Source organism: Rattus norvegicus, chromosome X (genome assembly GCF_036323735.1).
Source record: "Rattus norvegicus strain BN/NHsdMcwi chromosome X, GRCr8, whole genome shotgun sequence".
In the NCBI taxonomy this organism is placed as follows: Eukaryota; Metazoa; Chordata; class Mammalia; order Rodentia; family Muridae; genus Rattus; species Rattus norvegicus.
This window is the reverse complement of record NC_086039.1, coordinates 109,234,314-109,250,782: the sequence shown is the minus strand read 5'-3', so window position 1 is coordinate 109,250,782 and position 16,469 is coordinate 109,234,314. Positions and strand designations below refer to the sequence as shown.

Here is a 16,469-nt window from a genome sequence, read left to right as displayed (position 1 = left end):
GCGGTCCAGAGGGAGTTGCCTAGATAGAAAGTTAAGAAGGCTCTGCCGAGAGGGAAGAAAAGGGGGACTCAGGGAATAGAAAAACTGTGCCTAGGGTAGTTTTCTTTTTTAATTTAATTTTATATTTTACTTATTCACTTTACATCTCACTCACTGCCCCCCTCCAGGTCACCCTCTCCCACAATCCTTCCCCTATCCTCCATTACCCATCCCCTTCTCCTCTGAGTTGATGGGCACAAAGCGTACCTGACCACCCTCAGACCAGTTGGCCACCTCAGGCTGAGCAGCAGTGAACTCGGGCGCTGGTGCGGTCCATTCACCCTGGAATTCCTTCTTGGTCACAGCCTTCTCAGCAGCAGCCTGCTCCTCCTTCTCAATCTCCCCTAGGTCTCTGTAGAAGTAAAATCAGGCAAAACCTCCCATGGGTGTTCACAGGAGATAGTACCTCGCAGGCGCAGGCGGAGTACTTCCTAGGCCAGCATCCACCACATGGGACCAATGAGTGAGCTCCCTTGTTTTTTGCATTGAATGGCAATGTCCACATAGCGCAGGGGAGAGTCAGTGTTAACACAGAGCAATGGTGGGCAGACTGACTTAAGAGGCCTCTGTGAGGGGCTGGTGGTCAGCCTGGGAATCGGTCACCACTAGAAGCTGTGGCTCCCTGAAGGCTGACGGGATCTGCTTAGTGAAGGTCCCAGGTGTGAAGTGGCCAGCACTTGGAGTGGTTCCTGTGGCAACAGCAAGCTTTAGCACAGCTCGCTGGCCAGTGTTCCCGGAGGAGATAATGCTGACAGCAGGGTTCTCAATGGCAACAACAGTGCAAGCTGCAAGCAACAGTTTCTCCCAGGTCCTCTTCAGATTTATGATGTAGAAACCCTCCCTTTCCTTTTGTAGATGTTGTGCTCCATCTGAAAGTCAAGGTTGGTGCCACCTAAGTGGGTGCTCATTTTTGATAATCTGCTCATCTAGTTATGATTTCTATGAGACCCGGGGCTGTGTTTCTTAGAATGGTTGTTGAACCTGACACATAGACACTATCAATGCATGATTTGCTGAATACGTGAATGGATGGATGGATGGATGGATGGATGGATGGATGGATGGATGGGTGGATGGATGGGTGGATGGATGGATGGATGGATGAAATGAATAATAAATTAAACTAGTGGCTAGACAAAGATTCTCTCCTCTGCCACATAAGTAATGGACACATAGTAAGTAGTTCAAAGAGAAGTCCACAATAGTGGAAGGTGGCACACAGGACAGGTAGGTTGCCCTACCAAATGACTTACGCCAGCCTTAGGAAGTGGAATGGTTTTGGCAATTTCTTATATGGATATATGGGAATATGTCAAAACAGCTGATCTGCCTTTTCAAATGGAACTATGTGTCTGTGGCTTGTACAGCTAGTGAGGAAGGATGGCTGGAAGGAGAGGTCTGAACAGGAAATCTCAACAAGAATGATGGCACGAATGGTCAGGCATGAAGGTGCAAGGCTGAAGCATCAAGTGGAGAGTTCTAAACCAGCCTGGGCTATGCAGCAAGACTGTGTACAAACAGAACAGCAGAAGTGTGCAAATGGATGGGGAAGGTGGTACTCTGAAATTCAGTATGTGTGAAGGATCATCAAACAACGTATCTCAGGGCGCTGATAAAGTAACAGTATGTCGTCTCCCTTTATGTTAAGTTTAAAGTGTTCCTGATGAGTAGATCCTCATAGCCAACATTCTTGGTGGCTGCTATGCCAATTACACTTACATAAGTATATTCACTGAAGTCTCATTATTGCAGATCCATGCTGTTTAGACAAGAAGAGACCTCGAAATTATCAGGATAAAGCCAGGCGTGGTGAGACACAGCGGTAATATCAACACTTGGGGAAACTAAGCCAGGAGACCCATGAGTTTGAGGTAAACCTGGCCTAGATAATGATACATTGCCTAGAAATAAAAAAGATGCTTGTCACAAAACCTAAAACCCTGACTTCAGTCCCTGGGAATCACGTGGTGGAAGGAGAGAACAGACTCCTGCACCTTGTCCTCTGACTCCCACATATACTCCACAGCACAAGTACACCACACACACACACACACACACACACACACACACACACACACACACACTCATACACACGCGCACACACACACGCACACACACACTCACACACACACTCACACACATACACACACATTCACACACACATTCACACACACATACACACACTCATACACATGCACATACACACACATACACACACTCATACACACGCACATACACACACACTCACACACACATACACACACATTCACACACACACATACACACACTCATACACATGCACATACACACACACATACACACTCATACACACGCACATACACACACACGCACACACACACACTCACACACACATACACACACATTCACACACACATTCACACACACACATACACACACATTCACACACACATTCACACACACACATACACACACTCATACACATGCACATACACACACACATACACACACTCATACACATGCACATACACACACATACACACACACACACACACACACACACACACACACACACACACACACACGTATGTCGGGACCGGACATCCGAACTAAGCAAAGCTAGAGCCCTGCCCCGAGCAGATTCCTGAGAAGGACTTGACCTTTTCAAAGAACTTGTCCCCTGTATACTGTTGCCTCCTTGTCTAAGGAGAATATCTTGCAGTTTAGTGATTCACCTTATGTCCTTGGGCACTTCCCTGTACTCTCCCCCGCCCTAAGCTTCAGTTCCTGCTTCAATTCCTGCTTCAGAGCTTTAAATGCTGTACATTCCTCTCAATAAACAGACCTTGACAAGGACACTGCTTGGTCTTGCTCCTCTTTCCCGCCCGTTCTCTCGCAGGTATGGGTCCCCCTCGACCCCCACAAATAACTGGGTCCCTGCAGGCGGGGGCACAGGTACACACATTCACACACACACTGTGATAACAACTTTTTGTTTTAAAAATTATTTGTGCAAAAGCTGGAGTGATCCTTCTGTTAAGAACACTTGCTGCTCTTCCGGAGGAACAGAGTTCAGTTCCCAGCACCCATGCCAGGCAGTTTATAATGGCCTATAATTCTGTTTCCTGGGGATCTGAGTCCGTCTGCCTTCCTCCACAGGCACCTTCACCTCTCTCTCCCTCTCTCTCCCTCTCCCCTCCCTCTCTCCCTTTCCCTGTCCTCCTCTCCCTCTCTCTCTCTCTAGCACACACATACAGAGAGAATAGATAATTATTCGTGCAATGCAATTTACAGTTGAAAACCTAAGAGGGCAGAACATTTGGCCCCTGTGATTCTCTGACTTTGTTACTGACTCTTTCAGGACTCAATTTTGATATATTTGAACATTCCTTTAGTCCTCAGTCCACTCCAGCCTGCTGCCGTGTTACAATCAGCAGGAGGGAAGGAGAACAAAAATTCTTCAGCAGACCCTGACTTTACTCCCTTTTTCTTCCTATGGCTCCCTCCTTTACCTCAAGAAAATCAAACCTTATAGAAGGGCTTTACCCCCCCCCCCATTTTGGCATCCCTACACTTTCCAAGTATGCCCTGCAGGCTCTGAGTCTTAGAAGACTGCATATGATTCCCTTCCCAGAACACTGGAGAATGGGAGAGTGGGAACAATGGCTTCCAGGCCACCCTCCATTTTTGTTCTATCTCATAGGAAAGCTGTCATCAGTCACTTTCACTTTGCCTCTCATCATCTGGGTTCTGATGAGATCCAAGGTTTCCTAACCATTTTCCTCACCATAGATTGTAGAAGATAAAGCCAATTCATACTGTTAGTAGAGTTGGCTTCTGAGTCGTGGAACGTTCTCCAACACACACAGCAGTCCTAGGGCCATTTGGAGAGAGAAAATTCCTCATATATGGGACAAGAACAACCCAAAAGTACACTTTTTGACTGTTTTTTTCCCTTTCACTGAATTTAAAAGTAATTCATTTTATCTTGACCACTGCATCCCTCAGACCTTGGGCTTAGTGTCTTGCCTTGTGTATGTCAGGTGCTTGTTATACCTTTCACATTTCTGGTACATGACAACACCTTCCTTTATTCCTGAAGGAGCTGAGCTGAACAAAAAGATAGAAATTACTATAGGCTGTTTCCTGCCAGTCTGCATCAAAGGGAAACTTGCGTTTTCTGGTTTTTTTTTTTTAATCTAGCTGGAGAAGTGACAACCCTGCTCTGTAGTGTGTTCTAAGGTGTGCTTCGCAGATAGCAGACTTTACATCTTTATTCCATTATCTCAACGATCCGTTTTGTTCCAAAATATGGCTACTATAAGCATGTCACCACATCGCCAGCTGATAGATTGTTTACTTTTTCCCTTTTTTGCAGGCTGATTTCAAGCTTCTGATGTAGCAGAGACTAGCCTCAAGCTCCTGATTTTCCTGCCTCCACCTCCCAGCCTTGAAAACCTGGAAATTCCAAATTTGCCCTCCTCAGCTTGTCACTGCTGAATTATATCTGTGTAATTGATTAGAATATTACTTCTCCCTCTCAAGCTGTGAGAAAATGCCTGATAAAATTAAGAAAGGGCTGCTTCTGACTTACAGCTTGAGAATATAGTCCACGATGGTGGGGAAGTCATATGTCGACAGAATTTTGAGGCAGCTGGTCCCATTGCATCCACAATGAGAAATCAGAGAGAAACACCATCCTCAGCTGGGAAATTCATAGTGTAAAGAGTCAATCGCACTAGCTATCATGCCATGTATATTGCTCAGCTATGTATGCTGCAAAGACACTGACATTCTGGGACTGCTTCTGTTCCTAGGTAGGGGAACATAAAGTACCCTTGCTTTTTCTGCTATCACACTCAATGAAGCTGGCTTTTCCAAAAATCACAACACACACACACACACACACACACACACACAGAGAGAGAGAGAGAGAGAGAGAGAGAGAGAGAGAGAGAGAGAGAGAGAAAGTACGTGCCTGCTTTATCAAAACCTTAGTTGTAGACAATAATTTCATATTTAGTACTCATTCAGGCTACTATTAATGCATTAAACCCCTAGTGTTTCAAGTTCTTGTCTCTTTTCTGTCTTAATTGCCTTGTCTTTGAGCTACGCATCCTTGATCTGACCACTTTCTTCAAGATACTTCTCTATGACTTTTGACTGATTTGCTCCATTTTCCTCTTAGCGGCAACTCTGAATAGGATATGGCTAATCCAGGCCCAAGGAACCTTTTAACTCCCCCAGACTCCTCCTACAGGCCTGATGTTTAACAATAAGTCAGTCAGCTTGCTTCTTTGTGATCATGTTCCGGTCTTAATGGATTCTAGCAATGGGAGGTTAATCGTTCTTTAATTCTTGCCTTCTGCCACAGCATAGGAAGCTAGGTGAATCATGTTCCCTTGGACCTTGGACCCTGAGTCATTTACCACCTTCTGGAAACTTCTGAGCGTCTTCCAGTTAGTCTTCCTTCCCCCATTAAATTCCAATGAAAGACAACCAACAACTCATGAATACATATATATTTATTTTAATTCATAATATAGCATTTGGATGGGTTGGGATCTTTAGAGAGGGTAAGACTGTGTAATCCACAGATGCTCATATTTCTGTTACTAGGAGAGACACTATTGGTCCAGAGCTCCCAGTACAAACAAGCCTGGGGTAAAGCATTTGATAAAAAATAGTCCAACAATAGTCTAATAAATATTCTAGCCAATAACAATAACACAGCATATTTCTGAAGCTGGCAGACCACACCATAAAAGGCAGTTTTGCCGGACCTGATGGCAATAAATCTGGCCAACTTGTAATACACAGCCAAACACAGCCCAATGGCTCTGAGGCTGGAATTGGCTTCAGGAGCTACAAATAAGTGTGGGAGTGGGTCATGTCTACCTGCCTCGCATATTTCCATTCCTCGATGGAATGGGTTCCAGCATCTAAGCTTATTCAAAAGTCCATCCACGAACTGATCCATCCAGGTAGTCATATACAAATATGTAAACTGAGAGGATTCACCTAGAATGTTTGAGCTGAAAAGCATATATAAGTGATTCTGTTACAATATGAACTTCACTGCATCCAAAGACACACAATGGAATTAACATAATAAAAACACAGCCAGATGCAGTTACTCTTATAAGTAGCAAGAACATCAATGTGGCGTTTAAAATTTCTTTTGTAGTCTCAAAACAAGCTTAGCTTTCGTTTGTGCTTTCTTTAATAAGACGATATAAAAAGTGGAAACAAGCATAAATTGCAGACAGAAAATAATTTTCTAGGAGAAAAAGTTCAGGATAGTTAGAGCGAGTAAAGCAACAACCATGTTATGGAATCATCTTTCTCGAAGATGCAGAATGGTCATGTCCCATTTGTGCAACTGGCTTTAGCTAGAGTCAGACGCCTCTGGTCCCTGCCATTGCCAGTGTTCTAGGAAAGTCTTAAGTTTACTGAAGTCAATAACTGGAACTCACATATCCCTCTGAGGGGTTTGCCATCATTTTGTTTCTTGGAATGCATTTCATTACGTGCCCCAGAAGTTAGCATTTCAGAGCCAAGCCTTCTTGTTTCCCACAAACCCCATTTAATTTTTCTGTTTATTCAGTAGGTGTAACTCTGCCTGTACTAAAGCTTAAATCTACCTTTGAAGAACAACAATGTTCATTGGAGTTCATGAAAATATGAGCTATAACTGGTAGAATGATGTCACATGCTCCAAAGACGATTCTCCGTAACTGCCAATCTGCAACAATGTTCGTTTGTATGTATAAGGCCTGGTACATTTACAAAATAATACCAATACAGACTAAAAAAGTAACCAACTTGCCCCCAAGGATAACAAATACCACAAATGGACATCACAGTTAAACAGAGCAATTTTGATCATTCATACATTCTTTCACAAGCATTAGCCAGGCAACTACTTTTTTCCAGACACTGTGCTGGGTATTAAAAATACAACAATAAAAGCCACAGCCCTTACCCCCAACTTAGTCTCACTCTAGGGAAGATTATTATTATTATTATTATTATACATTAAACTTTTGTGTGATTCAGAATAACCTGAGAAGCATGTCCCAAATATAAGTTTCCTTATGTTCACAGATACTTTAATTAAGTATATCAGGAGCACGGGCCAAGAATCAATTGTTTTAAGGAACAAATCACTAACAGTGCCTCTAAAATGGGCCTTTCAAGGATGGCATTGATATGACGTTAATTGTTGCTGGGATGTGGAGAGTGCTCAGTGTGCCAGGGGAGAGCCACGGAGGGCCACAAAGCCAATTTCAGAGATCACTAGTTAACCAGAAAAGACGGGATAAGGAAAGCAGTCTAAGCTGCAGTCAAAAGTAGAATGGGCAGCTATAGTGAGTTTGCTCATTCCCTGATGAACCGTAAGGTACGCATAACCTTTAAAGTCAAAGAAACTGAGTTTGTTACCTGGCGTGTAAATCTGAGTCTTCCTTTTGTATTGGCACAGGCCTTGCTTTTTGTGGTAGGTAAGCAAACAATCCGGAAGGTTCGTTAGGTGGGACTCACAGAGATATGTCGTCTCTTGTGCATTAAGAGTGAGACATTTGACAGCAACGACTTCATTTTACTAATATGTGCATTCTATCAGCAGTAACGTGGCATCATTGAACAAATTAACAAATAAGAATCCTCCATGCTAGTAGAACGAGGGGCTAACGTTTGACACTGTATCAAGGCTACATACAATCCAGGGAATGGCCACTGCTAGCACTTAACAATTACACAGTAGTAATCATTTTACAAGTACCAAGGAGTAGATTTGACTCCTGGAAGAAGGCTCTATTTCTCTGGCATTTCTAATTAATCTCTGCAAACAGAACTGGTGAAATCACAGACTGTGAAGCTCAATTTCTGTGATGAAAAGTAGGATGGAATTTATGTTTTTATTTGTCACGGAGGGAATGCAAGGGAATGAAGAGTATAAACAAAATTCCAAAACTAATGAGTATTGAACCTCTTGAGGAAAACAGCATTTCGGGAGTGCTTCGTCTGAAAAGATAAGTACATTTGTATGCATATAGGTATTGAACCTGTAACACTCCATTCTTACTGCTCAAGTAAGGCGAGTTCTGAAGAAAGTCCATTATGTAACTCTATTCTTAAGCCTAACTCTAGTAACTTTGTATTTGAGAATAACAAAACTATATTTCTTTGAAATATTCTATGACATTTTTAACAATTCAAATGAATCTCCTCCATTAATATCAACGAAATTATGCTACACAAGACCCTTCTACCAGAATCGATTTTCTATGTAGCATTAGCATCTCCTGTACAATCATATCCCCAGATCTCTCCTCATCTAACCAAGAGCTCTTCTCACTTCCTGTGTCTCGATTGCATGTGTGTGCATGTGAGACAAGAGGGAGGTAAGAAAGGCTTGAAGGGAAGGAGAGAGAAATGCTGGCTAACCGTGATGTTTCACCTAGGGGTTAGGAGTGGACACTATGATTTATTTTCCTTTTCCATATATTTCTTATATAAATGCACAAATTAAGGTTTATTGTGTATATGTAATAGATAAAATTATCTGTCATTTTGCTCATAAAACGAATTCAGCCATTTTATATATTATATATGCACATGTATGATGTTCCCAAAACACCTCAATCATTAGTTTATTAAAAAGTGACATACAATAAGTGATAATTTGACACTGTGCAAATTCTACCTGGCCACACTAGCCATTGCTAGAAAGGCTAATTCCTAACAGTATCATTTATACTCCCAAATCACTGGGAATTTTAAATTTTCCAATGACGCCAGAGATATTCTCTAAAATTCTTCCCTGGTGGCATGAACCCAGACCATTCAGATTAATTTGTTCTGAGTAACTCAATACATGAATTCAAACATAAGTTTCAATGCACAAAAATTAAGTCTACAATATCTAGTTATTTTGGGTGCTCCCAACGAACTTTAGTTTGTATCTCATATATGGAGCACTAATGGAGGCTTGAGAAGGGCAGAAGTGCTGAACCGGAGAGCCAGCGACTTACATGCTCTCTTGACACTTAATGACAAGCTTTCATCCCCGACACATACGGGGATTCTTGAGGCCTGCAGTTGCATTCCTGCCGCTCAGGATAATCAATAAAATCTGGGGCAGGCAAGCCAGACAGGATCATTAGGGATTTGTTCCAGATTGTGAATGTTGGACAAACTGGAAGAATGAAGGTAACATCAAAAGTATGAAGATGGAGAGAGTTAGCTGGGTCATAGAAAGACAGCATGTTGTTGTCATAATCCAAGAGGACGCCTAGACGCTTCAACTGTGGGGGCACATCCACCAGCATTTCCTTGTTGTTATGTCGCACCACGAAGTGACTGTTGCATCGAGAGAAGACCCAGGAAGAGGCATTCTTGCCAATCCACTCGTTCTTTGGAGCTGATTTGTAGGCAATACCGATTGCATACCTGAGACAGTGGAGAAGCCAGAAAAACATTTATGAACGATTGGAGGTGTGCTAGACATTGCTTAGGGTCTAGGAGTGACTCACTACATGCTCCTTCCTTAAAACATTTATACTTGCATACAGAATGCTAATGTAATCGGAGTTTGTAAAGCCAGTAATTAGAGTGATACAGAATTTCCTATCTCCTAGCCCAGTAGATTTTCCAAAATTTTATCTTTTAAAAACTGGCAAGACTTTCTAGGACTAATTCTTATCAAAGATCTCTTTTTTTATTTATTCATTTATATATAAGTACACTGTAGCTGTCTTCAGATACACCAGAAGAGGGCATCGGATCTCTTTACAGATGGTTGTGAGCCACCATGTGGTTGCTGGGAATTGAACTCAAGACCTCTGGAAGAGTAGTTGGGTGCTCTTAACCGCTGAGCCATCTCTCCAGCCCTTATCAAAGATCTCTTAACCGTGACTTTTTAGTATCTTAGTTGTGCTCTACAACTGAATCTCCTAAGAACCTAAAAGCAGAGAAGATGAGAGAAAGAAAGAAAAAAATCCCACTCACCATGTTGAAGAACCCATGACCACCTCCCAGTAGTGGCAGCCACTGTCAATGAATATATTTCCTGCTGCCCCATAACACCCCGTGCCACTAAATCTCTCCGGAGTGTGGCTCTTCTTCAGAGAGCTCTCGTCCTTCTCCATCTGCAATCCATCATTGGAGATCTTCAACTTCTTGTGAGTCATTTTGGGATCTAGTTTAAATGGTTGGCCTGAAAGAAAAAAAAAGTAAAAGAAGAAGGGAAGGGAAACTATGATGAAACATTTACGAACTGTGTCTTTCCCCTCCAGGACCATCATTAGCAGGGGACCCCCAATATGATGATGTAGGTTGGCTGCACTTTGAACTATATTAGGAAAGCAGGCAAGAGTGTCAACTGGCAACTAAGAAGAGAAGTCATCCTCCCAAAAGATAACCTTCATGCATTATTTTCCCTCTGTGAAAAAACGTGGGTATCTCATTTTGCTGGAAGTCATATTCCAAGCACGGAGGAGAAAGTGTTCCCATCATATATTATGATATTAAAAGGGACCACTCCAAGTCTCACATCCTCAAATGTGAGAGCTGCAGAGAGCGCCCATCCTCCATCAATCCATCATTGGAGGTCTGCACCTTCTTCTGAGTCATTTTGGGACCTAGTTTAAATGGTTAGCCTAAAAAAAGTAAAAGAATGTCTTACTTCCATGAGTGGGTTGGGATATAGGGAAATTTTTTAAAGGAGTGTTGCAATGTTTGAGGTAGGATAGTCTTTGTGTTAATGAGGCAATTGCTCACAAAAGAAAAAGGAAACAAAAACAAAAAACAAAAAAAAAAATAAAACCAACTCAGCAACAGATGTTTGCTTCTTTGAAACTGGAGTGCGCATATAATTAGGCGACTTTGTTTGAGTGGCTGCTCCATCATCAATGATGAAAGATAGCATGTGCTTTACTACAGAGACCTTTATAACCATATGACAAAAACACTGTCCTGTGACCCCAAGTGCTGGGTATTGAAAGAGGTTTAGTGTACAGTATGCCTCTGTGATAGACACTGTGTGTTTATACAGCATCCATTCCTTACTTCTTCTCTCTCTCTCTCTCTCACTCTGCCAGCCTCCCTCGATGCTTGGGATGACTAATAAAAAGGAAACTGAAGTCAAGCAGAGTGGAAGAAAATTCTGATTAAGCTCCTGTTTCCTTGATTAAAGGCTTACCAACGTTTTCTCTTCTTCCTACTTTGAAGGGAAATATGACATCAGAGGTTGCACTGGCCATCTTCTGGCCTTGTGGGTGAACTGATGCACAAAGACAGAGCTCCAAGCTTTCAAGAGATCTCACAGCTGCTATACTAGTCTTGAGTTGGCTGCCTTCACACTTCTTTCAGTGTGTGACAGGCAGTTAAAAACAAACAAACAAACAAAGACCACTATTCACTTAAACTACTTGGAAATCCTTGCTAAACTCTGTCGGTGGTGATCAAGGGCATTCCTAAAAATATGGCTTCTCTGTGGTAGAGCTTTGCTAGATCACCACAAGTAATACACTTTAACTTAATTTTCTCCCAAGCATAGGAGACAGGGGTGGAAGGCAGAGACAAACCCTTCCCTAACCTCATTCCAAGCTGTGCTATGTATGTTTTAGTTCACAAACACCCCTGGGCACCAACAAATCCTTTACCTGAAGCACAAGCTACAACAGTAAAGCCCCTCTCCTCAGAGCCACTGCTCTGGGAGTCTACTCGGGTTAACTGTCCTCCATGACACAGAGAGCAAAAATGAGTCTTTTCTCCTGGAATCACAACTTACTGTTTGTTTTTAGCCTGGTGGGTTCACTGTTCCGGCTGCCTGCTTGATTTATGGCTTTCACAATAAAGATGTAGCGTGTCCCACTCTGGAGTCCATGGACTGTGTAATGGTTCTGCTTAATGTTGGGCACAATCATCCAGCTGTCCACTGAATTGTACAGGCCTGAGAAGTAGGGAAAGACAAAGGCATCAACCAACAGGTTTTTTTTTTTTAAAAAGTTAGGATTTAAAAAAAATATACACTGAAAATCAATTATAGCCACCCAAGTGAATTCATTTTCTTTTGAGTCTTGAAAGATATAATGAGATGAACTAGCACTTACGATTCCACTAATTAATTTTTCCATGCACTTAGACTTGTGCCAGGCTTCTGGCATCTAGCAAGCACTGACAAAAGCTAGGGTATATTGTTTTTAATGCCAAAGAACACAAGAATGGTCAGTATTCAAAATAGCAGGATCCTCACAGTTATGGACTACCTGGGTCCTTACCGCTAAAGTCTGTTTCTGTGCGAACTGAGTCTGGCCTTGGATGGATGGAAACATTCCTGTACAGAGCTCAGTATTATGAAACTCAGAGCAGAAAGGACACCTACACATGGATTTCCTTCATTTTTCAGAGGAAACAATGATGGAAGGAAAGTGGCTTGCCCGTGGTCATAGATGAGGCTTTTATCGTATTCCAGTGATCTATGCACTGTATCAGTGTGTGGCGAGTGAGTGACAATATGCCTTTGTCCCTGTACACCAGTGAGATTTTCAGAGCCATATTACTCCTGCCCTTCCACCTCATGTTTACCCTTCCTTTCCAGATTTGCTGGACTTCAAAAGGAGCCAAGATGATATGAAAACAAAGTAGAATATTCTTGCTTTTATAAGATGTTGGGGTTGTGTTTTATTTTGTTTTAACCTCTTCCAGACTCAATCCCCATCTCATGTTCTTCTTGGGTCATGTGGTCCAGAATGATATTATAATCCAAACGATGTTTCTTTCTTCCCAAGCAGGGAAAAGGATCTCAAGAATGCTTTTGCTTTTGAAAATAATCTTGAGATTACAGATATAGTGACTTAAACAGGATGAAATATATTTAATTAAAAGTAAGTATTTGGCTGGGTTTTTTTTTTTGATAAAATGAATAGTGATGCTACTTTAATGGGTTTTTCTTTTTTCTTTTTGGCTTCCCTTTTCTGTTATCTGTTTCTCAGTTTAACGTGTTTTTAAAATACAGTTCTACTTGAAGATGGGAAGGAGAGGGCATGGAAAATGAGAACCAATTTAAGTCATGTTTATGGAGTTCTAATGAAGAATTGAGTGAGATTGAAAGTTAGAAATAGTGTTGTGAATATTTTACATGGGATCTGGTCAAGAGATTTATAATTAACTCGAGGTATGTAGAGAAGGCCTAACTTAGTATTTAAAATGAGGCACAATTTAAGCACGGCGATACATACCTGTAATCCTAGAACCTCAGAGGTAGAGGCAGGAGGATCAGTCTTTCACAACCAGCCTTGACTATAGAGCAACTTCCAGGCTCAGTCTAGGCTATCTCAAAACATCAAACAACAACCAGCCAAACAAACAAAACTCATAATGGGCAAACAAAAAGGTACACTATAGAAATAGGACAAAGATTCATTGAGAGGGGGCTGGAGACATGGCTCTTCTACAGGTTGGATTCCCAGCACCCATATGGCAGCTCACACCTGTCTGTAACTCCAGTTTCAGGCAGTCTCACACCCTCATAGCAGTGCACATAAAATGGAATTAAACAAATTTTAAAAAAAGAATTGATTGATATATTAAGTGAATCTTGTCTTCTTGTGGAAAGGGATAAGGTCCCGAACTAAACTTTTCCTTAACTGTGTATCATTGGACAGTATGGGCAACACATCACGGGAAAACTTTTATCACTAAGAGAAAACTGCAGGCTCTCAAAAATTAAAAATAACAGCTACAAATATTCTACATGTGAAATACTAGGTAGCTGTAAAAAAAATTGAGGATGCTCTCTATGAGCTGATAGGGAATGATTTCCATGAAATGCTGTCTGCTGAAAAGGTCTAACTAGAAAAGATCATATATATTTTATAGTATTTTTGGAGAAAAGTAACGAATAAATTATATTACATTTTCTTGGACTTCCAAAAACTATAACAATGGTAATGATAACCAAGACAACAACAAAGTTGGTCACCAACAAAGGATGAGTGCGGAGGAAAAAGGGATACCAGAGGAAAGGCAATTTCCCTGACTATACTGTTTTACATATTTCCCTTTAAAGAAAAATTTCACTAAAATAAGTGCGAAAACTGAAACTAAAGCAATATATTCTAATTTCACATTCAAAAATTACATTGAAATTCAAAAGGTTAAAATTAAATCAACTAAAAAAGGGAAAGATGGGTCTAAAGGCAAACTGAAACAAATTAAAGCCACTACATTTTAACGGAAGAATGACCATAAAACATACAGGTGAGGGTAGGACCTGTTTAAGCACTCCTCCATGCAACTACATACTCAGTCCCTGAGCGAATCGATTCTGAAATATTTTAGATGTATTACAGGGTGGAGCAAATACTTATTGATGTTCTTGAGACCCAAAATCCTTATAGTGGAGAAAAGAACATGCATATGGAATGAGAGAAGGCAAGAAGGAAGTCGTGGAGATGAGTTAGAAGTGGGTGGTCTTGATGCGAATGCATGCTGTCTGGCTGCAGTTTCCTCACCCTGGCTGTTCTACAAAAGAAATAAAGAGTTGTTGGGCGAGGAGACTTAGAGCCCAAGGTATGGAGAAGAGACCACTGAGGAACTGCTTGCAGGCTGTGCTGAAAGCTCCAGGCTTGCAGCTTTCCTAAGCCATGGTCCATTTTTGGTGGTACAGTTGCTTTTTTGCATCGTCCCTGTATTTTCAAGTAACCTTTTACCTATACTCTTATTAGTTACTCTGATAAAAATTCATTGGGTCAGCAAGTTGGACTGTGGTACAATAATTTCTTTGCTCTATTATGGACTCCCTTTCTGGAGTGAGTATACTGTGTGTGTGTGTGTGTGTGTGTGTGTGTGTGTGTGTGTGTGTGTGAGTATGTGTGAGTGTGTGTGTGTGTGTGTGTGTGTGTGTGTGTGTGTGTGTGTGTGTGTTGGCTCCTCGGGAAAAGCTTCTCACAGAGCAATGTATGACTTCTAAAATATATTCATTCAAAGATTCAACCAACTACAGATTTTAATGTGTTTTTAAAAAAGATTTATTTTTAGGTTGTGGGTGTTTTGCCTTTGTGTATATATGTGCACCGAGTATATGGAGTATCCACAGAGACTAAAAGACAGTGTTAAATCCCATGGAACTTGAGTTACACATAGTTGTAAGCTGCCATGTGAATGCTGGGAAATGAGTCTAGGGCCTCAGTAAAAACGTTTAGTACTCTTAATCACTGAGGCATCTCTGCAGCCCCACAAAACTACAGATTTAAAGATTTGAGATAGGACTTTACCATATAACCCAGGCTAGCCTGAAATTTCCTACATAGACTAGGCTATCCTTCTATTCATGATCCTTCAACCTTAACAATATAATAACTATTTACAGAATTTATATTTACTAGACAGTGTAGATAGTCTAGAAATTATTTAACATATACAAGAAGATGGCTATAAGTTGTATGCAAATATTATACCATTTTATGCAGGCATCTGAGCATGTACAGATTCTGGGATCCTCAGGAGGTCATGTAACCAATCCCACATGAATACTAACAGGCACTTTAATGTTTTCATATTTGTATAGAGATGTACACATATGTAGAGTATGCACATGTGTATATGTGCTGTTTTGAATGAAAATGTCCCTAAAGGCTCAGATGTTTAAATAATTGGTCCCCAGTTGATGTCACTGTCTGGATAGGTTTTAGGGGTGAAGTCTGGCTGGAAGAAGTATGTCATTACTTTTTAAAGGTATGTGCCATTCAGAGTTCACTCTCTTGACTTCCTGTTTGTAGTTCAAGATGTGAGCTATCAGCCTGAAATCAGCCTGCTGCCATACTTTAATGATGCCATCACACTCTAAGTCATAGGAACCATAAGTCCAAATAAATTCTTCGTCTGTAAGTTGCCTGGTCGTGGTATATTTTCACAACAATAGAAGTAACAACTCAGTATTTTACTTGTGTGTATATGTGTGTGTACTACTAAGGTTTTAGCTTCTAATGTCACTGTCGTTCTAAAAGTAACCAGGGCTCCTGGGAAAATAGATGATTTGAAGGTTCGGACAGGGTAAAGTTAAAATGAGTCTGCAATTTTTTTGTTAGGACAAAAAGCAAACAAAATGCTCACAAAAAGGATGGGAAAATATCACACAAAGCCTGGAAATGTCTTGAAAGGCCCTCACTGGCTAAATCTGGGACATTCACACAAGAAAAATGAAGGTAGTAAAGAATTCTAAATCATGGATGGTAATGCATCCATGAGTCTCTCCTGATGAATAAATAAAAACAATGAGACAGGGAGAGAGGCTCTTGCTACACAGAATATCGACTGACAATTTGTAAGTGTGGGAGAGAGTCCTCAGCTGGAAAACTGTCATTTCACAATCGACATCTCAATACCGGATAGAACAAAAAGCATCAATTGATGCTCAATCACGGGTAAGAGTGGGGTGAGACAGC

General features: G+C 41.2%; 1 protein-coding gene and 1 pseudogene across 4 annotated transcripts in view; both read right to left on the bottom strand.

Annotated features, from left to right (window-relative positions):
- Positions 1 to 192: 192 nt before the first annotated feature.
- Rpsa-ps18 (ribosomal protein SA, pseudogene 18) lies at positions 193 to 947 on the bottom strand (annotated as a pseudogene).
- A 4,578-nt stretch (positions 948 to 5,525) lies between these two features.
- The window catches only part of Mid2 (midline 2), a 102,201-nt gene continuing 91,257 nt past the window's right edge, over positions 5,526 to 16,469 (bottom strand). For 3 of the 4 annotated variants that reach the window (XM_063280153.1, XM_006234248.5, XM_006234247.5), the window contains exons 8-10: positions 11,813 to 11,974; positions 10,030 to 10,237; positions 5,526 to 9,471 (exon numbers count right to left, since the gene is read on the bottom strand). In XM_063280153.1, the coding sequence (XP_063136223.1) occupies positions 9,069 to 9,471; positions 10,030 to 10,237; positions 11,813 to 11,974 (773 nt within the window). In that variant the 3' untranslated portion in view covers positions 5,526 to 9,068. The remainder of the gene's footprint in view (positions 9,472 to 10,029; positions 10,238 to 11,812; positions 11,975 to 16,469) is intronic. The other variant, NM_001191889.1, reaches the window with a different exon arrangement.